This window comes from Tachysurus vachellii, chromosome 4, assembly GCF_030014155.1.
Source record: "Tachysurus vachellii isolate PV-2020 chromosome 4, HZAU_Pvac_v1, whole genome shotgun sequence".
Classification (NCBI taxonomy): Eukaryota; Metazoa; Chordata; class Actinopteri; order Siluriformes; family Bagridae; genus Tachysurus; species Tachysurus vachellii.
Genome location: NC_083463.1, coordinates 15,598,198 through 15,620,556, shown reverse-complemented (window position 1 = coordinate 15,620,556; position 22,359 = coordinate 15,598,198). Strand labels below are relative to the sequence as shown.

General features: G+C 35.8%; 1 protein-coding gene across 1 annotated transcript in view; it reads right to left on the bottom strand.

Annotated features, from left to right (window-relative positions):
* LOC132844504 (metabotropic glutamate receptor 4-like) overlaps positions 1 to 22,359 on the bottom strand; it is an 82,697-nt gene that overhangs the window by 20,000 nt on the left and 40,338 nt on the right. The window contains exons 2-5 of the mRNA XM_060868002.1: positions 17,173 to 17,389; positions 6,941 to 7,076; positions 1,176 to 1,330; positions 764 to 904 (exon numbers count right to left, since the gene is read on the bottom strand). Coding sequence (XP_060723985.1) covers positions 764 to 904; positions 1,176 to 1,330; positions 6,941 to 7,076; positions 17,173 to 17,389 — 649 coding nt within the window. The remainder of the gene's footprint in view (positions 1 to 763; positions 905 to 1,175; positions 1,331 to 6,940; positions 7,077 to 17,172; positions 17,390 to 22,359) is intronic.

Sequence of the window (22,359 nt, the reverse complement as noted above, 5' to 3'; positions counted from 1 at the left end):
AGCTCAGTCCCATCATATTAGAAAAGAAGTTCCTGTCTCTCATTATTTTTCATCCTCATACATAATTACCCACTGTACTTTGGCCTAATCATTAACGTGCACACTAGTAATGTAAGATTTTCTGGAAAGTGACAAGGTGAACCTAGCAATTACAGTACAATCCTGCAATGGTAAAATGGGTCCATTTCATGCTAGAATCTATTATCTGTTTTGGTGCAGACATAAAACGATGCCTTATAACAATGTGCATAATATGCATTCATTTTTAACAACATAACACTAATACCATGCAGTATATTCTGTAAAACTCATGTTAATCATAAGTAGTACTGCATGTGACTCATTCTAAAACAAACTGGTTTGCACCATCATATAAATGAGCTCCTCCTGAGCTGGATAACAAATGATATCTGAACCCTGAGGTTATAAACACTGTGGTTAAAGAACAGAGACCACATACTGAGAAATGCATTTACTTTCATTGAGCTTCTCTATAAAACGTACCATAAGGAATCATAGCCTCATCATATAATTCATGTTTATAGATGTGTGTGTTTTCCTGTCTTAAAGTGGATATGATTTGCTACTCAGATATGCATGAATACAGAAGGAAACAGATGGTTTAAATGCAAAAATTCAAATGATTTCAAATGCTCATGAGTTTGCACATCCTGTACTATGCTGTATTACCTTTCATTCACTCTTCCCTCTCTTTCAGACATTTGCACTTTCAACTATCTGACAATTAACTGTTACTCCTTACTTGTGCACTTCTTAATGCCAGTTCCTTTCTTCAAGGCATTGCGGTTGAGTTTGCAGTTAAAATTGTTCTCCCAAAATTCAGCAAACCAGACATTCCTCCTGTTGTTTTCCAGCGTTCGCCCGATGAAGTAATTATCAAACCCTGAGATCAGACAGGTCATATCAGTGTTACGGTCCACAGAAATCCAATTTCATAAGATTCAGGATTAAATGTGTAATCCTATGATTTAGATTATCATACTACAACAATTTTGTTTGCATAAATGATTATGGATCCATATTCAACTGTTGTATTATGTAGTGTGACATTAATCTGGCAGATATATACTGGCGAAAAGAGCAAATTTTATAACAGAGTGTATTAGTTTCAGGGATTAGAATGAGTCAAAAAGAGAATCTAATCATTGATCTACCTCTGATAGACTGGCGTTTGGGTAGGATAGTGATAGCTCCCTCAGCCATCTCTTCTTGGTGTAGCACAGGAGAGATCTTAGAACCCCAGCTGTCTGATCCCACCCAAATAAAACGCCCTGTTTGATTGGCTTTCTTTGCTGCCTGCAGGAGTCGCCTTAAAAGAGAAAAAAAATATATATAGTTGCATAGACAGAAGATATATAAAATACTAATATATTATTCAATAAAATCAAATCAAATGTATAGTTTGTTAATGGCAATAAAATAACAGCAAATGTCCTCCTAGTACTTAGTGAACATACTAGCTATATATATATATACTCAAATATATATAGCTATATATATTTAGCTAGCAACAGTGGCAACAGTACAACAAAATTTTTTCTGTTTTGATATTCAGAGAAGGTAATTTTGTACAAACTAAAGTTTGTAATCGAAAAACAACTTCAAAAGCATTAAAAAACCTACAAAAGCCATTTTCAATTCAGAGTTAAAATGTAATTCCTGTGTGAGCTATTGCTACTTTATCCAAACATGTAAATGACTTTAATGCACACTCATCATGCATAACACACCCTGTATTTATTAATTATGAGGAAATTAGCATTAGTTTACATATCTGGTTCTTTTAACTGAATATCAAACAGGAAAAGATATAAAAAGATATATATATATATATATATATATATATATATATATATATACATGTATATACCTTTACATGTATATATATATATATATATATATATATATATATATATATACCTTTACATGTCTGTGCTAGCTGTAAGATCTGTCAGTTCTACTAGCACTTTTAAATCTACTTCACCAATTATTACAAATAACAAGAAAATAGTCTAATGAATCAGTGTAGAAATCCTACATTTATTTTTGCATTACACAATTATGGAACTATATTAAATAAACATTCGTTATAAATGATTGACCAAGTAATGTAATGTAATGTTAGCTAAACAAACATGGCTTTTAGCTAACATAATGATCAATATACAAAAATACAAATAAAAATAAATCAAATATTAACAAAAACAATTAAGAATAGGTTAAATATTATTTAGATTAAATGAAAACACTGATTATCAGAGCTTTTATTATACTTTTTGTTTCTCTTTTTGAGTTGTGGTTCAGCAGAAGTGAAGCAGAAATTTTATTTCTTTTTTTTCTTATAAAAATATTTTTATTTTTTTTCTTTAAAATCATGGTTGTTTTTTATTTTTTATATAGTTAATGTATCCAATAAATGACTTTATAAAACATGAATTTAATAAATTAAATAATTATATTGAAAAGATTCTTTATTTTTGACAAGAAATATTAGTTGATGCTCTAAATTCAAGGAATGTTGATCTACTGTTCACCTTAAAATGGTGGTACCAATGAAATGTTTTGATAAGCTTTGTTTTGTCAATAACACATTGACCTTTACATGTCTGTGCTAGCTGCCACCTCCCTCTCTAGCTCTTGGCACATTAATTCCCACCCTCACTTCACAGCATCTAAAATGAATTGCAATGTTTTAGACTCTTCTGGCAAAATGTCTAAAATAGACTAGCCAAAAGTCACAAGAAAGCAATACACAATTCAACAGCCAAGTTGTTACGCTGTTCTGGAGATATGTACAGTAACTGCAGCTTTTTTGATTTGCTTTGGGATTTTATGTAGCTTTTTTCATTGTTTACATTAATTCAAGTGTGCAATAACATACAACAGGCCATCTTAGTAAAATTATCCATGCTGAACTGGACTGATTCAACCCAACACTCTGAAGTAGATTATGACAGCACAGCCCAAAATGTGCAATTCCTCTAATATGGCAGTGATTTGCCAATAAATGACATAATAAGCTTTTTATTATTTATATTTGCAATTGCAATTTACTTACATTACTATAGCTATAAACATCCACTTATCAATCTCTCTATTTTAATAACATGAACATGCAATTTTCCTTGTTACCAACAAGACAGAAAGTCACAAGTCTTTAAAGTCCTGGGGACTTTCATGTTTCAGAACTGACTGTTGCAAAGTGCTAACACCAGAAACTCCTTGAAAAACGTCTCCTAAAAGAAAGCTTTACCCTATCAACAATTATACATTTTACACTGCTAAATAACAACACATGATTTTAAAAACCATTAATAGACTTAGTTTATGAGGAGCTTCTACTATTAGAGATACCTTTGTGTGAATTTCAACTAAAAAAAGATAACATACCACAATGAGAACAATATTATAATGAATTTACAATATGTCAACACCCACTTATCTGAGAATTCACTTGTGCCCTGGTATAATGATTAATTAATGCAAGCTGGATTTGATTCATTATTAAATGAAGACCGCAAAACTGAGAAGTTATATGAGAAAATGCACTCAGAGTGTATATGAGTGTATAGCTGTTACAATAGCTTCCATGATAAATGTATAATGACAGTAAAGCAAGTGAAGGAGCAAACTATGATGGTATGAATGATTCATTAATGTTAAAAAGAAAAAAAAGTGTGGCATGAATGCTTCAGTGGTTCCTCCTACATATAAAACTAAACCCCCTCTGACCTACAAACATGGTTTATTATTATTATTATTATTATTATTATTATTATTATTATTATTATTATTATTATTATTATTTGTGTTACAGATACTACATTGCAGTTGCATTTGTTTTTCAGTCAACACTGAATCCTTTAGAAATATATTCTCATATGTGAACATATCTTAAAATGTCATTGAGTAATAAAATTTTGATTTTCTTTAGAGTAAATTTAAGAAATATTTATTTGTTAGCTACAATGTTATTATTGTATTAATGTTAAACAAATATGAATGCCAAATGTGAAGGTTAGAGCTTTTCTAGCTGACCCTTGAGAATATTTAGAGTTTAAGAGTGTCTTATGCCATACATAATGATTGAAAAATCACATATTTCAAATAAATGTTAATAGCATAAATATAAATTTAAACACTAATTACACCTCTATACTATGAAATGAAAATATAAATGTGCAGTAAAGGAAACATTCTGTGTAGGAATTTACATTATTTTTAATATACTATATAAGATTTAAATCCTACATCTACATTTAACCTTTAAATATAGGATTGATGTAATAATTTAATAATTGGATTTACAGTTATTTACATAAACAAGTATGTTAAAAGGTGAACATTCTAGTTATTATGTTAGGAAAGAATTGTACTGAAAATATTCGGAAGTATATTATACTGAAGTGTAACACATTTAATTAAGATTAACTTTACAGTGATGTTTAAATGTTTAAAAGACTATTAATCTAAATACAAATTCTAAATTAACAAATTTAATTTAAAGAGTGTAGCATGATCAATGGCAGGGACAACAGATTAAACATGGTATAACTGAAAATCTTGCTGAAGTGATAATACCTGGGTATAATTACATCTACACTGCAGCAGTGTCCTAATGAAAATCAGTCTCTGCTGTGAAATTATTGATGTAAATAACTAATTCTTTTTCAGACTTCCTAACTTCAAGAACTACAGTTACTGTATAATGCCAGTGAATTCATCTCCATATCTTTTGGACCTCTGTGCATGTATTTTTATACATTGTAAAATTCTAGTTAAATGTTGTGCCTGCTAGTATCGAGTTTGCATTGCTAGCCTTACTATCTATAACTTGTAATGTTGTTTGCTAGTTATCTCTATGAATTTGCTTTGTATTATCAGCTCTTTGCATTCCACACCCCTTGCTCTCTAGCCAACCATCAGGCCTGCTTGTATGGCCTTGTGGTTTTCCCCTGCCATACCACATGCTTTTAATTTGTGAGTATGGTTGGTTACAGTAAATGGATTTTGGGTAACATGCTAAAGTTCGCTTGCAAACAAGAAACCCCTTGTTCTTTTCAACTGGGTAGGATTTCATCTATCTGTTCATGACAGGCTTCAAACTAGCTATGGCAAGCACTCTTAAAATGGTGCAGGCAGGGGGATTGGAAGATGTGTACAATCCATGGCATTAAATGTGCTTTTTCTCATAGTGCTGATCATGACAGATTTTACTCTGCCACAGCACAAGGATTTTATTGGCACAAGGGATCTTTTACAGAGGGTTTGAACCGATATCTCAACTGAGCCCAAGCTCCATGGTGCATGTTCCAACTATTATGAAGGGTCACAAGGAGGTCAGGATTGTCTGTCATTCATTCCTGTATTGTGTTGCCTGAGGTCTCATGAGATGAAACACTACATTAGATGTGTGCTGCATAACTGCTGAATACAGATGCGCTGATTAAGTTCTTTTGGAAACTTCCGACATTGCATCATGTGCAGTGCACACTGGCAATACATTATCCATTTTACTGAAAGCAAAAGAAGAATCACTGCATTCTACAAAGATGAAGAGCTGATCCAAACCTCATTAATTGCAAAAGAGGACCTAGGAAAGAATATGGCATGACTACAGTATGTAGAGTAGCTAAAGTAACTGACCACTAATCTAGTATAGTTGCCTATATCTTCTCTGCATTTATGGCAAAGTCACTCTTTGGGTCTGTAGTTAAAGAAGCCCTGGTTCCATTGTTCCCAAAGATGCTGCTTGCCTCACACAAGCCTATGGTAATGTAGTGATGTCTTAGAAAATTTCCAAACTGTGCACCTAAAACAGTGCCCATCAGCAGGCTATCAGCTGTAATATCTAGCTTACCTCTTGATGCTAATCCATGTTTCTGAAAGTAAGTCAGTTAGTTCTTAATAAGAAATAAATTGGTAGTTTTCCAACTGCCATGATAAAGTTGTTGCAACCAAGGGGGTTCGATTCCCGCCTCCACCTTGTGTATGTGGAGTTTGCATGTTCTCCCCGTGCCTCGGGGGTTTCCTCCAGGTACTCCGGTTTCCTCCCCCGGTCCAAAGACATGCATGGTAGGTTGATTGGCATCTCTGGAAAAATTGTCCGTAGTGTGTGATTCCGTGAGTGAATGAGAGTGTGTGTGTGCCCTGCAATGGGTTAGCACTCTGTCCAGGGTGTATCCTGCCTTGATGCCCAATGACGCCTGAGATAGGCACAGGCTCCCCGTGACCCGAGGTAGTTCGGATAAGCGGTAGAAAATGAGTGAGTGAGAATTTACAAAGTGTGCAAATTTCTAAACCAATGTACATGAACAACTATGATAACATTTACATGCAGTTGTTATTTTTCATTATATTTGATTATATTATAATCAAAAGGTCACCCAAACAGTCAGTTTGACTTTTCAACATTTGGTGCATCACACAAAAACTCCACACACATTAACTGGGGCATATTCAAGACCCGCTAATTGTGTCAGATTACATAATTATTAAAGTCTCATCACCTTGTTTCGGTAAACCACAAAACTAGCAGTGGGAACATATTAACACATGATAAAACACAACCTTTGTGTACCACCAAATTTGCATCATAAATGCGAAGGTTTGTTGGTGTATTTTTTACATACTGTATGTCTATGAGCTTAGCACTCGTAAAATGATGCTAAATAAGGTATGATTGTGAAAGGCTTGTCTGTACTTGATTGCTGCTTTATCTGCATTGTATTATAATGGTACAGTAGCAGCAGCTCCAGAAAAATTAAACAGATGCTCTTAAAATAGCATAGAAAATAGCTCTTAAAATACTAGGTGTGGACTTCTATAGCAAATGTAGAAGGTTGCAATTATCTTGTAATACTCAACTAATCCGTGCCCCTTTAGCAACACAGTTCATGTAGGTTTTTTTGGTACTCACCTTATATCATCTTCACTTGCAAAAATTATGACCACTCTAGCATTAGAATTTTCTCCAAGGGTGTTGATAATCTTGTCAAACTCTCCTGGTTTGGGCTCACGTGGGATTTTAACAGTCTGTGATATACATACATTTCCTGGAAAATGTAAAGAGAAAAATAAAATAAAGAATGATTTTCTTGTAACTTAAATTGCAACTTCTCTTAACATTTACATCAAACATCACAAGAAAAAGTGTGATTTCTGTGGCTTTGATGGATGTCAGTAACAGATGGTCTGGTTTGAGTGTAGCTGCTCAGTAGCTGCTGAGCTAAGAATTTTACAGATTACACTCTCCTGGGTTTACACAAAATGGTGCAAAGAAATTGTGTGACAGGTAGAAACACCTTGAATGGCCTAATTGGTTCTAGCTGCTAGGAGGGATACAGTAATTCAAATAAGCACTATTTATAATATGTGGTAGGCAGAAAAACATCTCAGAACACACAATACATTAAACCTTGAGGTGGATGAACTACAACAGCAGAAGATCACATCACACAGCTCCGCTGCAGAAATCTGAAGTTATCGCTTGGAAAATACTCACTGAAACTGAAAATCCTAAGAAATCAGCAGTCTCTGAAGTATTCAAACCAGCCCATCTGGCACCAATATACATGCCTCAGTTTTAGTCACAGAGATCACATTTTTACCAAGTCTGACCTGCGTCTGTATGATTGTATGCATTGTACTGCTGAGACGTGGTTGGCTGATTGAATAACTGCATAAATAAGTGTTCTTGTTAAACAGATGGATGATGAGTGTATAACCTGATGACAAAACTTTTTTTTTTTTTTTTTTATCAAAAAGAGTTTTGAGCAGAACTGTTTTTGGAAGCGGGGGGCACGGTGGCGTAGTGGTGAGCACGTTAGCCTCACACCTCCAGGGTTGGGGGTTCGATTCCCGCCTCCACCTTGTGTGTGTGGAGTTTGCGTGTTCTCCCCGTGCCTCGGGGGTTTCCTCCGGGTACTCCGGTTTCCTCCCCCGGTCCAAAGACATGCATGGTAGGTTGATTGGCATCTCTGGAAAAATTGTCCGTAGTGTGTGATTGCGTGAGGGAATGAGAGTGTGTGTGTGCTCTGCGATGGGTTGGCACTCCGTCCAGGGTGTATCCTGCCTCGATGCCCGATGACGCCTGAGATAGGCACAGGCTTGTGGACCTTGTGGACCACAGGCTTCAAGGACCTTGAATCATTCCATCAGTAGCACAACTAAAAACTGTTAATGTAGATAAATGTTAAACTAATACATACTAATACATACAAATAAAGTATAAACTAGGATGCAGTGTCTGTAAAGCTTTAAATGCAAACATTTCACCCAAGATTCATAAACACTTTTGAATTTCCGATTTGAATAAGTAATCTATAATACAGTATGTTCCTTTTAAACTGAAATAGCTCCAGCAGTCCAGTTATTGTAGGCAGTGCTTTCACTTTGCTTTCTCTTCAGAGAATTACTGTTCTATGAAAACCATTTCCCTAAGAATCCAGGCTTTTCATGCATTGCTCCAGTAGATTTCCTAATTATATGTCTTCTGAGATTTTGATTAGACTACTGTATGTTCTAAAAAAAAAAAGTAAAGAACTATTTAAGTATATGAATTTCACCCTACTTGCTGGTTAGGCTACACACAAACACACATACACACACACAAACACAACTAATAGAGTTTGACATGAGTTTGACATAGCTTGACTCTGCTCCTATTTCTCACTGCGACTCTCTTAAACCCTGCCAAATACTGACAGACTATTTGTTACCCTCCTAAATTTAGTAACTTTTTCACAATTGACCTATCTGTGTTGAAACAAAACATGTGTTGGGTTTCAGACTGTATATGTGCTCATCTGAATTCGAGGTGACTGACAGACTAGATTTAAAGATTTTGTCTCCACAGGCACCCTGATGATTGACAAAACCAAAGTGAAAGCATATCATCATGTCTGTGTACTCAATTATGGCCACTTGTGGGATTTCATCCTCTTTCTAATTTTATACTAATGGTGTGAATTTTCATTGTGCTTTTTAAATGAACAATATAAGTTTTCTGAAAGAGTCTTATTTATGAAATTGAAATGTTTTTTTTATTATATACACTGAAATAAATTAACTGAAGGATTCTTAAAAAAATTATTCTATTTTATTTCATTTTATTTCTTTGCATAAACATATTATTTATAACATAAAATTATTTTCATTTACTTATGTTTAATAAATATTTTGATTTAATAAACAACAGTAATATATATTCAAATCATAAAAAGAAAAACTTTTACTTTAACATTTAAAAATTAACTGAACTTTTTCTCAGCCCTCAGTTGATGAAATGATCCACCTCTGTGTGGTTATACCTCAAGTTGCCACAAAGTCAATGTCAGCAGATCCTATGCCAGAGTCAGTTAAGCTGGGCAGATACACCATGCAAACTGCCAAGGTGTATATACTTATCCTTCCAAATGTCCAAGGACGTTAACACTGTGTTCACCAACAAACTTTAGGTTTTTAAATCACTGTCTTTTTAAAAGATACAGACTCAGACCTAAATAGTGATTTTCAAGAGTTTTATTTCCTAAAGCTTCTCTTTAACAGTCTAGGGTAAACCTGTGTGTGATATTTATTAATATAATGTGCTTTAACTCTCTACATTTGAATATATTGTCTTCTGGTAAAGTAGGTTCCTGACTTTTGTAAACTAACTGCTTAACTAACTTTGTTCTAGAATAGTGTGATTTGAATTTTGTTATATTCTACACCATTGTTGATTTTATAGTGTTGGTCTTTGTTGTTCTCTCAGCTGATTAAACAGGAGTAGTTTCAGTCTCAATTGAAGCGTCTGTAGCGGTTTGTAAGTATCTCTCTATCTCACATTGTAACATAAGTGTCTAGTACTATTTTGATATATTCTACCATACCTTAATTCTCACTCTTGGTTGGCTGCAAATATGTGCCTTAAACCCATCTCTGTAGTCAAATCCTACTGTCGCAGATGCTCTCGTCTACAGAGCAGAGGTCACAATCCCAGTAACCTCATCTACCCTCCTCTGTTGCATAAGTCTCAAACAGTGGTAGTAGGTGGGCTCTGGAATTGCCAGTCTGCTGTAAAGAAAGCTGATTTTATCTCTGCTTTAACTTCCAATTATTCCTTTGATTTTCTTGCACTAACAGAAACCTGGATATCCCCACAGAACACTACACCAGCGGCTTTATCCTCTGCCTATGCTTTCTCTCACTCACCACGAGAAACAGGCAGGGGTGGTGGTACAGGTTTATTGTTGTCAAAGAAATGGTGCTTTACACCTCTACTCTTGTCCCATTTAACCATCTCCTCTTTTGAATTCCATGCCATTTCAGTTACCTCTCCAATCAACCTTGTTATCATTGTTGTTTACCGCCCTCCTGGTCCCGCCCTTCTTTTCTTCCTGATCCTGAGTCTTTTTCCTCACTACCCTTGGACTCAGCCACAGATACTTTCCTCTCATCTATTTCCTCAACTTTGGACTTTCTCTGGGGGGCACGGTGGCTTAGTGGCTAGCACGTTTGCCTCACACCTCCAGGGTTGGGATTTCGATTCCCGCCTCCGCCTTGTGTGTGTGGAGTTTGCATGTTCTCCCCGTGCCTCGGGGGTTTCCTCCTGGTACTCCGGTTTCCTCTCCCGGTCCAAAGACATGCATGGTAGGTTGATTGGCATCTCTGGAAAATTGTCTGTAGTGTGTGAGTGCGTGAGGGAATGAGGGAAGCGGTAGAAAATGAATGAATGAATGAATGGACTTCCTCTGCCCTATGTCCACTAAACCCAAGAAAACTTCTTGTTCTGCTCCTTGGCTTTCAGATGTGCTGTGCAATACATTTACATTTACATTTACATTTACAGCATTTGGCAGACGCCCTTATCCAGAGCGACGTACATAAGTGCTTAAATCTCTAACATTGAATACATTAATGCTGGCTCACTAAGTTACATACTTAAGATACCATGAGTTTAAAACATTTGTTCAAAGTTACAATGAAAGTGTCAAAGGTGTTTTTTTTTTTTTGTTTTTTTTTTTTTTTTGATAATGAAGAAGTGCTAGTTGAAGTGTTTCCTGAATAAGTAGGTCTTCAACCGCCGCTTGAAAATAGCCAGTGACTCAGCTGTCCGGACCTCTAGGGGAAGTTCGTTCCACCACCTTGGTGCCAGTACAGAGAAGAGTCTTGTAGTATACTTGCCTCTTACCCTGAGAGATGGTGGAACCAGTCGAGCAGTGCTGGTAGATCGGAGGGTGCGGGGTGCAGTGCGAGGAGTTATGAGGGCTTTGAGGTAAGAGGGAGCTGGTCCATTTTTGGCTTTGTAGGCCAGCATTAGTGTTTTGAATCTGATGCGTGCAGCTACCGGAAGCCAGTGGAGGGATCGCAGCAGCGGGGTGGTATGCGAGAACTTTGGCAGGTTGAAAACAAGCCGGGCAGCTGCATTTTGGATCATTTGCAGAGGACGGATTGCGTTCATAGGTAGACCTGCCAGCAGTGCATTGCAGTAATCCAGTCTAGAAATGACAAGAGACTGAACAAGTACCTGAGCAGCCTGTGTGGACAGAAATGGTCGAATCCTTCTAATGTTGTAGAGAAGAAACCGACATGAGCGAGTCACATTAGCAACATGGGAGGAAAAGGACAGTTGATTGTGCAATAATCGAAGAGAGCTAAGATCATCAGATAGAAAGTGGAAGAAATCACAGCTTGTTGAAGATCTTGATTCTTACCGAGCACTCCTTGCCAAGTTCTCCTCAGATGTGACTTCTGCCAAGACTTCCTTCTACAAGGAAAAGCTTGAAGCTTCCTCACATGATCCTCGGAAATTCCACAACATCATCTCTTCTCTGCTCAACCCCCTGGCTCCTCCTTCTTCATCCTCCCTGACTGCAGAAGACTTTGCTTCTTTCTACCAGGAGAAAATTGAGGAAATCTGCCGGACCTTCACTTCAGCCCTGACTGCACTTACATCTCACAGTATGGATTCCCCTACACCTTCGTTATCGCATTTCTCAACTGTAGCAGCAGAAGTGATTTTACAACTCATCCAGTCTTGCAATCCTACCACCTGGCCATTGGATCCACTCCCTTCCACTATGCTCCAGACCATCTCGCAAGACCTTCTGCCCTTCATTACCACTATCATCAATAGATCCATAGCATCTGGTCAGGTACCAACTACTTTCAAGAGAGCAAGGGTTATTCCCATCCTAAAGAATCCTGCTCTGGATCCATCAGACATCAGTAACTACAGACCGGTATCACTTCTTTCGTTTCTTTCAAAAATTCTTGAACGCATTGTCTATAATCAACTGTCTGTCTATCTCTCACAGAACAACCTCCAAGATCCCAAACAGTCTTGCTTTAAAGCAGCTCATTCCACAGAGACAGCCCTTTTGGATGTCTCTGAGAAACTACATGCTGCTAGATCAGCCAAACTGTCATCCGTTCTTATCCTTCTTGACCTTTCAGCAGCGTTTGATACGGTCAACCACAAGACTCTCTTGTCCACCCTCAGGAGTCTTGGGATTTGCGGATCAGCTTGGGAATGGTTTGCTTCCTACCTGGAAGGACACTCATATCAGGTAACATGGAGGGGAGTGACATCTGCTCTGGTGTCCCACAGGGCTCAGTACTTGGTCCTCTTCTTTTCTCCCTGTATACTCACTCTCTTGGTGAAGTTATTTCCTCACATGGGTTCCCTTACCACTGCTATGCTGATGATACACAACTTATCTTCTCTTTCCCACCCTCAGATACCACAGCTTCTGATCAGATCTCAGCATGTCTTGCAGAAATTTCATCATGGATGACTGCTCATCAGTTAAAGATCAATCCTAACAAAACTGAACTGCTGTTCATACCAGGTGATTCATCCCCAGGTCATGTTCTTGCTATATCCTTGCACAACGATCTGATCTCCCATTCAGCCACAGCTCGCAACCATGGGGTAACCATGGACAATCAACTGTCCTTTTCCTCTCATGTTGCTAATGTGACACGCTCATCTCGGGTTCTTCTCTACAACATTACAAGGATTCGGCCATTTTTTTTGCTGCTGCGATACCTCCACTGGCTTCCGGTAGCTGCACGCATTAGATTCAAAACACTGATGCTGGCCTACAAAGCAAAAAATGGACCAGCTCCCGCTTACCTCAAAGTCCTCATCACTCCTCGCACTGCACCCTGCACCTTCCGATCTACCAGCACTGCTCGACTGGTTCCACCATCTCTCAGGGTAAGAGGCAAGTATACGGTTGAAGACCTACTTATTCAGGAAACACTTCACCTAGCACTTCTTTCCTTATCTTTTGCATTTAAAAAAAACCCCCAAAATTTGACACTTTTTCATTGCAGCTTTGAACAAATGTTTTAAACTCATGGCATATTACGTATGTAACCTAGTGAGCCAGCACTAATGTATTCAATGTTAGAGATTTAAGCACTTATGTATGTCGCTCTGGATAAGGGTGTCTGCCAAATGCTGTAAATGTAAATGTAAATGTAAATATAATAAAAGAATGTCATTCAATTTTATTATAACTGTGAATTTTAATCACTAAGGATATTTTCTGTTAAATTATAATAAACAACAAGATCACAAGATTCATTTAACTGAAGCTTGTCTTTGAATGGCACCTGTTTAAGGTCGTATACTTAATTTTGATAAATTTTGTGGCATGGATTTTGTTTCATTGTGCATTTTATCTGTCTGTTTAAATTCTGTGCCATCAGGACCATGCAATAGTTAGGTCTTTAAAGTTTTCAAATATAATGAATTAAATGAATTCTGACTCCTCCTTAAAGGTGTGTTTGTGCATGCTTGTCCTTTACAATGCTCATCATACATCATGTAGACTCCACAGAGTTTCTAGCTAACAGCCATACTTTGTGGTATGCAATCACTGCAGTCACCTTTAAAAGTCACCAAATCTCCTCTGCCTGCCATTTCTCATTTCAACCCATCATAGCTGCTCAACACATGATAAATCTGGACCATTACTGGAACTCTGAAGATATATTAAATATTGAGATTCAGGGGGAGTCAATGGAGCAAAGGAGTGGGGGCTTTTAATGCTGCTGATGCATTCAAATTGATTAAAAAGAGTCACTTTGTCAAGAGACTAAGTGCTCAGATCTGCCAAGTGCCTGCACCCAACTGCCTGGAACACCACTTAGTTTATAGGGTGGATGGAGGGTGCCTAGACTCTTTTACTCACAGTGAAAGATTTGATTATTGTTCTTAGAAACACAGGTATCTGAGGGAATTATAAGTTCATGGTTTACTATTTCTGTAAGGAACTGGAAATAGCAACTTCATTAAGGATTCTGTGTTATCCATATGAAAATGAAGAAAATTACAAACAAAACCAACTAGGTGTTCAGCACTAAATAGGAAGGCAGAATATGGGAATCAGGGAGCATGAGGCTGGAAGATTAATGTCGGTAAAACACAATCTAAATAAGAAAGAACCATAAGGCCTTTGCGCCACCTTTTCATGTTCTCTTTTTTTTGCAGTCTGTTTCTCTCACCTTCTCTGCCTCTAAGCTTCCTGGGCAGATGTGCAAACATCCCTGTGGCTTACGAAAAGGCTATTAGAAGAAAGCAGAGTGCAGCTGTGAGACTCATGGTTATTCATATCACGGTCCTCAAGTCTCATGCTGTCCTTCCCCCCAGCACAGATATGGGACTGAGCTGGACAGAAGCCATAGCTAAATAATGGAAAAGAGTAATCTTTTTAGCTGCCACTGTAGCAACTGCAAATGTTTGTTCCCCAGAAGGGACAGAATAAGTTTGGATTGCACTTTTAAATTGGGTTTTTTGGTATAGGATATTATTTTGTAATTTTATTCAGACTGTAATTTTTACTGTACAAACTCTATTTTGATGAAATTAAATGTTACTGTATGAAATTTAGCGTTAGGTGATATAAAGTTTGATGCTGATAGTCTGGCATGAAAAAATTATTTGTGTGTGTGTGTGTGTGTGTGTGTGTGTGTGTTTGCTTTATGTTGTTTATGTTGTGCAAAACTTTGCACATGACATGAATCAAGGCTGATAATTTACAACCACTGCACTGAAGATTTATAAGTTTAAGTTTATTTAAGTTATTTTTCTATGTACAAAATATTATGATAAATACTTTTCAGTCTTTTAAAAACAAAACAACAACAACAACAAAAGAATGCAAAGTAGGGCTTATGATGTAATGGTGAGCGTTACTGTAGTAAAGATGTTACTTTTGATACCCCTGTAATTCTAACACAAAAATATCAATTTTTTGGGTTCTCAATTTTATTTCATGGCCATTATATTTCATCTGCTTCAGATGTATATTTATTAGTTAATGGTTAATGTGATTTGAAATGTTCAAATTAAATTTGCCACCCACTCAGTTATCAGAGCAGCTTTGTGACTTGAGACTCAGGGTATATCATTATTTTTTTGTCAGTTTATTAATGGCTTAATCTTGGCCATTTCTAAGGCCATTTTCAGCACTGTGGGTAAACCATTTCCCCACAAGTACAGACCAAGTACAGACTGTGACTTTGCCTGCTGCTATCCATTCGGTTCAGCTTTGTGGTTCAAGAAGACAGATCATTAATGTCCTGGTGTTAAGGTGATGATTTTTTGTTGCTGAAATCTAAGGTTCCAAGCTGTATCTCCCTTTGCCACATTAGCCTTATGGAGAGATAAAATGTCAATAGGTGGATAAGAAACAGTATCTCAGCTGGTGCCACTGGGCTGGAGAGAGGCAAAATTGTACTGGGGAACTGTGCAGTCAGAACATGTCAACAGCAGTAAGTGGGTTTCTTTTCCCTGCAGCAAATTTCTTGTGGGATATGTTATAACAGAGTTACCAAACTCTGCAATATTTAGCTCCACCTGAAACACAACATACCTACCAACAAAGCAAGGTCTTTTGAGGAATCTGAGCATTACAGAAAAGCAAGTGTGTAAAAGCAAGGATGAACCAACCTTTGGGAGTCTCAATTTGGTTCAACTATTTTGGAGTTTTGTACCTTCTCTCTCTTTTTTAGGTCAGATGGAATTGTTTCAAAAGTTTTGCAGCGGGGTATCATTATTGTATTTAATGCCAAAACCACATACTTCCACCAAACACTTCAATAATTCAAATCAATAAAGTTATTAGATGATTCTATTAATTATCCTTATATTCCTAAGTGTGTGTGTGTATATATATATATATATATATATATATATATATATATATATATATATATATATATATATATATATATATATACGTATATGTTGACGTATACACGTATATATATATATATATATATATATATATATATATATATATATATACACACACAGTATTTATTGATTTCCTTTGTATATTTCTGAACTGTATATAAAAAGCATACTTGGTCAACATAATTTGTATGAAAGGATCTTGTTACATTACAAGAAATGTGATTGCCCTCAGCAACAACTACAATACAATTCGAAATTCAACAACATATTTAGAATTCACTGTTAAAGTTATAGTTTCATTAAGCCTTTGTAAAATGATCATGGCTATGAGTTACTATTTTATTATGTGGATTGCTGTTACTGTTTTATTGCTTGCTATTGAAGCCACATATTTAGAGTATTCCCACATTTTCTTTGCAGGAGCCATATTGTCTATCACATTCCGTATGAATTTGTGCTCACAGCAAGGAACAGGCACAGGCACGTACAGTACAGTCTGCAACCTACTATATAAATTATTGTTCTGACTTTTTTTTACAAAGTTCCCACCAAAAGGCAATTTTCTTTCTTAAAAGGTGCTTTGTAATAAACATCTCTCGGTTTCATCAAACCCTACAGATACAGGTTATTACTGATAAACTTTATAACATAAATATTTTACAAATTATTTCTGTTACAGACAGACAGACAGACAGTCTCAATTGTTATGATAACAGGTAGTCTGAGATTAATTGACAGGGCATCCTCAATATTTATGTAGAATTTTATTTCCATAATTACCAAGCAAGTGATTTAAAAATTCTACTTCTATTTTTCTGACACATTTTGAACACAAGTGATTGAACTCCAAACAAGCTTGGGAATGAGTTAATTTTATGATGTACGTATGCACTTATTTAAGTATGCACTTTGTAATTACAGAGATTCACAATAGTCTAATGTAGCAGACATTTTCTCACCATCATCACGAGTCTTCTGGATAAAGGCATCCACTCCACTTTCTCCATAATTTCCTTCTGAGGCAACAGTGGCCACATAGTTCCAGCCCATGTGCCGCACTATGTCCACTATAGCCTGGGCCTGGTAAGTGTCTGGGGGAACAACTCGAGAGAAGTAGTCATAGCGTGTGTTATCACTCAACTCTGGTGCTGTGGATGCATAGCTCACCTGAGGAATCTGGAAAGGACACAAAACATTAAGTTTTAATTAAACAATATAAAAAAGCCTTCTAAATTCATCATCAACTCTGACTTTCATGGCAAAAACGTATACATATAACTCTCTTACAAACTGAAAAATAAAAATTTATTTTGTGTTTTTGTCATTAAGATTTATTACAATAGGGAAACCTGTAATGTTTATGAAATATATAAAAATGAAATGTGTTTTTTATTTTGCACTTTCTTTAATCACTGCAAAGACACTGTAAATATTATAGAAAATAAACAAACAACATAACTATCAAACTCCATAAGCAGTTCTACCTACTAATTCTGCTGTGCCACTTACAGAACTTTAGAAAACTTTGTGGAGGTGGTTGGACACCTGGACCTTTCAATCCAGCTTCTCTCAGAACAGATTGATGGGGTTAAGGTTGGGTTACTGGGCAAACCAATCTATTACAGACAGCGCGGCTTCCTTCTCCATCTCTACAAATTTGAAGTGTTTTTATAAAATCCCCCACACAAGTCATTTAAAGGCTATTTAATCAGTTAAAATATAACAGGATAAAAAATAATTAGTACCTTCAAAAGGCTCTTTATTTTTACTCCTTCAATTATCATTTAATATCCTTTTTACATCCCACTGTCCCTATTTTATCTACTTATATAATTTTTTATATTTTATATTTTTACATTTAATCTTCAATGTTACCCAAGCAACACTAACCTCCAGACCACATATACTATATATTAACAAGAGCAGCATGTCCAAATTGGACTAGATGTTAAATCAGTCCACAAGGTTTGGGTTTGATATTGATGGTGAATTTAGACAGAACTCGCTTCACTGACATCTAAATATGACTTAAATATGGTGAGATTATTCACAGTGTAATAATAGTCAAGTGCTTCTTGTGCAAAATAATTAGCCTATGATGCATCAGATACTTCTTAGGTAAACAGGTTTAGTTTTTTTTTTTGTTTGTTTGTTTTTTTTTTTTTTTACAATATTAGGTCTGTAAATGTTGCAATCAATTTTTATTTTAAAATAAAAATTAATGTTTTTTTGTTTGTTTTCTTGGCAGACACTAAAATTAATTAATTCAATTTTTCATGAATATACTAAGTGAATCTTAGACTAATTAAAAACTAGACAAATGAGAACTACAGAATTGGCTAAGGAAATCAGGTTCATGAATCCAAATATGTGAAATTTCCTCTATAGTAAATTTCAGCATGAACTGACAAACAAATTTAATACCTTGAGATATTCACTTGTGTTTTCTGCTAAATTATTTGCGTTTTATTAAACAAAACTAACTAGCTGTAAAATCCCCAGAGCATCACTGACCCAAAACCAAATTTTACCTTTGGTATCAGGTGATTTTGTTATTCGTTATAACATCATCTGACTATAACGCACAATTGTAATTTTGCCTTTGTTGTTCCTAATTGTTCTTACAATTGTTTTAAGCAACTGGTTGTTAGTGTGGCTAAAATCACTGGAGATGATTTTGAGACTTAATAATCTGTGCTATACTGCTGCTTTGAATTTTGTGTCCTTTGTCATAATCATCATGCTCCTCACCTGTACAGGTCAACAGCTATTCTGTTTTTATTTTCAGAATAAAAATTTTCTCTACAGTGCTGGAGTTTTTTTTTTTATTTTCTCTACAGTGCTGGAGTTTAAAAACTGTTTTTTTCAAGGTTGACAATAGATTTTTGGGTTTGAATAATTTTGGGTGTGATTCATTTTTTATTACAGGAAAAGTATGTTCCACTTTTTGAATATTGCATCAGATAATACGTATGTATATAAAACACACTTCTTCATTACCAAATAAGGTCTGTGTACATAGCCATCATTTTTCATCATTAGTCATCATTTTGAAATAAAAATGGTAAACAACTTTCAGTGCCAGTAATTCTAAAGTTCTTTTGTTAGATATTCCATATATGCATGATGTCATGTTTATATATCAGTAACAAAAGCAAACTAACTAGAATCTTAAAAGGAAATCTGTTTAACTGTTTTAATCTATATTGTACAAAAAAATGTACTAAAAAAGACCTTCATTGTAAAGTCCTTTATAGAACATATTGTCAAACAACCTCACTGTATTTATTAGTATATATATTTTAATAAATGATACAGTATATTTCCTGAAACCAGCTATGCAGGGAAAGAAATATGAGATTGCTGAACTTTACTTCTCTGTGGTCTGACCTCCGAGGAGTGCTGAACAGAGATGCTGATGGTTACTACTGTTGTCATGCTTTAGATGTGGATCTATTTTAAGATTTAATATTGGATTGCTTGGACAGCTGGTGCAAAGGAAGGCATCTAATCATAGCAACTATCTCTCTGAAGTAAATGTCTCAGTATGTGAATACATTAAACTCTAAACGTGAATAAGTTTGCATAAATATATGTGAATAGTGCATCATGTGACTCATTTCCTTTAAACTCTTACTGTATATTATATATATTTATGTCTCAGGGAAGTTATATACATACATATGTTTCCATAAACCAAATTATATCATGTAAAATGTAGGAGAATTTAGACTTATGGAAGGATTTATTAATTTTCATCATTGTAAATCCCTGTTCACAGTCTCAGGCTTTTGACAGCTTGCATACCCATTGCAGATAGGGTATTAACTAATTTGAAGCAAATATCTCCCTCCCACTATATAGCGGTGTTGCTCAATTGTTGTTTATTCTGATAGGATGTTCAATTTTCAATCTGTCAGTGTCAGGCTAAGTGGCACAACAAGAGGTTGAGCAGTTAAAATGAAATGTCAAAAAGCTTGTGCAATAACAAGCTGCAGAAAAAAAATTCTTTGGTGTGCCAAAACAGCAATCTGTTGAGCAGGGTTACCCACCAGAATCATAAACCAATCCATAAACCAATTTTATTTCATTTTTTAGATGCTGGCCAATAGGCAATTAGAATCATAAATTCCCAAACCCCATTAATAAATGGAATCTCAAAAGGTCTTCATGTTGTTGATAGTCAGGTAAAAATATAAATCTAGTATACGCTGTCATGTCAGTCGCTGCAGATTCTTAAGATACCTATTATACAGAAGTTCTCAGCTTATTTGCTCGGACATGACACTTTTCAAGAATATTTATACTTAGTATAACACAGCACCGTTCAGCACATTAACTCCACATGCAATTCCACTTCTTAGTTCAAAACAGTTACTGCAGCAGTGTTAGCAGCAGCGGCGGCAGCAGCTCGGATTACAATAAATTTCACATAAATATAATTTTTGACCTGGATATGAAAGGTTGAATGTAGATGAAAAGAAAGAAGAAACTCCAATTCCACACGAAGCACTTTAACGTAATGTATAAATTGAAGACAGCTAGCTAGACAGCTAGTTGACCTGCAGTTAGGTAAGGCTAGATTCTTTGGGAACCGCTAGTGAAGCAAAACCTAAACAAAAAATTTGGATATATTGTGTCCAAATGTCAGTTTTACTCAATATCACTTTCTTAAAAACTAAATTAATATAGATTATACCCCACTGGCAATCATGCGGTTGTACTGAATATATTCTACTGATTACATAGCCATGCCAATATTCAGTATAATCACACTCGTGCTTGTGTGGTATTGCTCATTTTAGCTTTGCAAATGTGATCCAAATCCAAGGCTTTGTTTGATATATGCACTGTTTTAATTAGTGCTTCTCCTGTACTGAGTCTCCTCTAGTTTATGTCGGTTCACTTGAAAACTTGTCTGGATTACATTTATGAGTATGGCCATTTATTTTAACAAAACAAGAAAACCTGAACTTTCATCCACCTGTCTGTTCAAGAAAATCAACAAGGTTAGATTGGCATGGAAAAATTTAACTGTGAATATTTTGCAATGCTATTGCTTCAAGAGAAGCATGCAATCCTTGTTCTTTGTTAGAAGGCCACTGCTGAGAAACGTCCATCAAAAACGTACCACACTGGCTATAAAGTCTCGCTGCATAGTCTAACGAGGCCATTCTTATTACTGATGAACCTTCCTGACATCCACAGAGACATTTAGACACTAAAAGTGTCTGACTTCAAGCTGTGAAGCAGTGAAATTGATCTGTCAGCATAATGACAGAGCAGCACACAATGACTGACAGAAAGTGGCAAGCTTTCATCCATTTAGACCTTCACCAAATGAAATGTTTAGGTAATACAAAAATTGGGCTGCTTGCTAGGGATCTCTTTTACTAATACCAAATTAGAGAACCACACTAGTAGTTAAAAGAGATGTTCTATGTTTTCTCCACATTCACACAGAACCCGAACTCAATAACCAATGCATGTTTGTAAGTAATACTAGTTATAAATTTTAGATCATTTCACAGAGAGAAACCCTACATGATACAGTTTTATAGCAAGCATTGGTTCTTAGATAATATACTCAATGCTCAGATTTGACCTTTGAAGCTTTGCATTGCACGCTGGAAGTGGCATTTATCTCATTCTGTACCCCTGGTGTCTGCAGTCATGCTGCCCTCATTGCAGCCTTCAAGTGCATACAGCTTTGTGAGTGTGCACTTTCAGGTGAATCAAAATATTTGACTCTTATTCAAAAAGGGTCCCAAGGGTGTGACCGAACAGTGGCAAATATAATAAAGGAACTGAGGAAATAGCCGCCCCTGGGTTCAGGCTCACAAAGGGGCTTACATTAACAGTTTTAATGTGGTGTTCCATTTCCTGAGCAATAGCATGACACAAGCTTCAACTAATGCTCACTCGGTTTTAACTTGGAGTTAATCAAACTCTTGTGTATTCAATAAATAAATATGTAAAGTAGCTAAATGTAGTGTATGTTATTGAGAAAATACATAAAGTATTTAAAAAAAGCTTTCATTAATGGGACAGGGCAATTATGTGTTCTCACACAAGAAAGCCTTTTATCTACATATCACAGTAATTAAATCATGGTATAATTAGTGAAAATATTATTGTTAGGCATC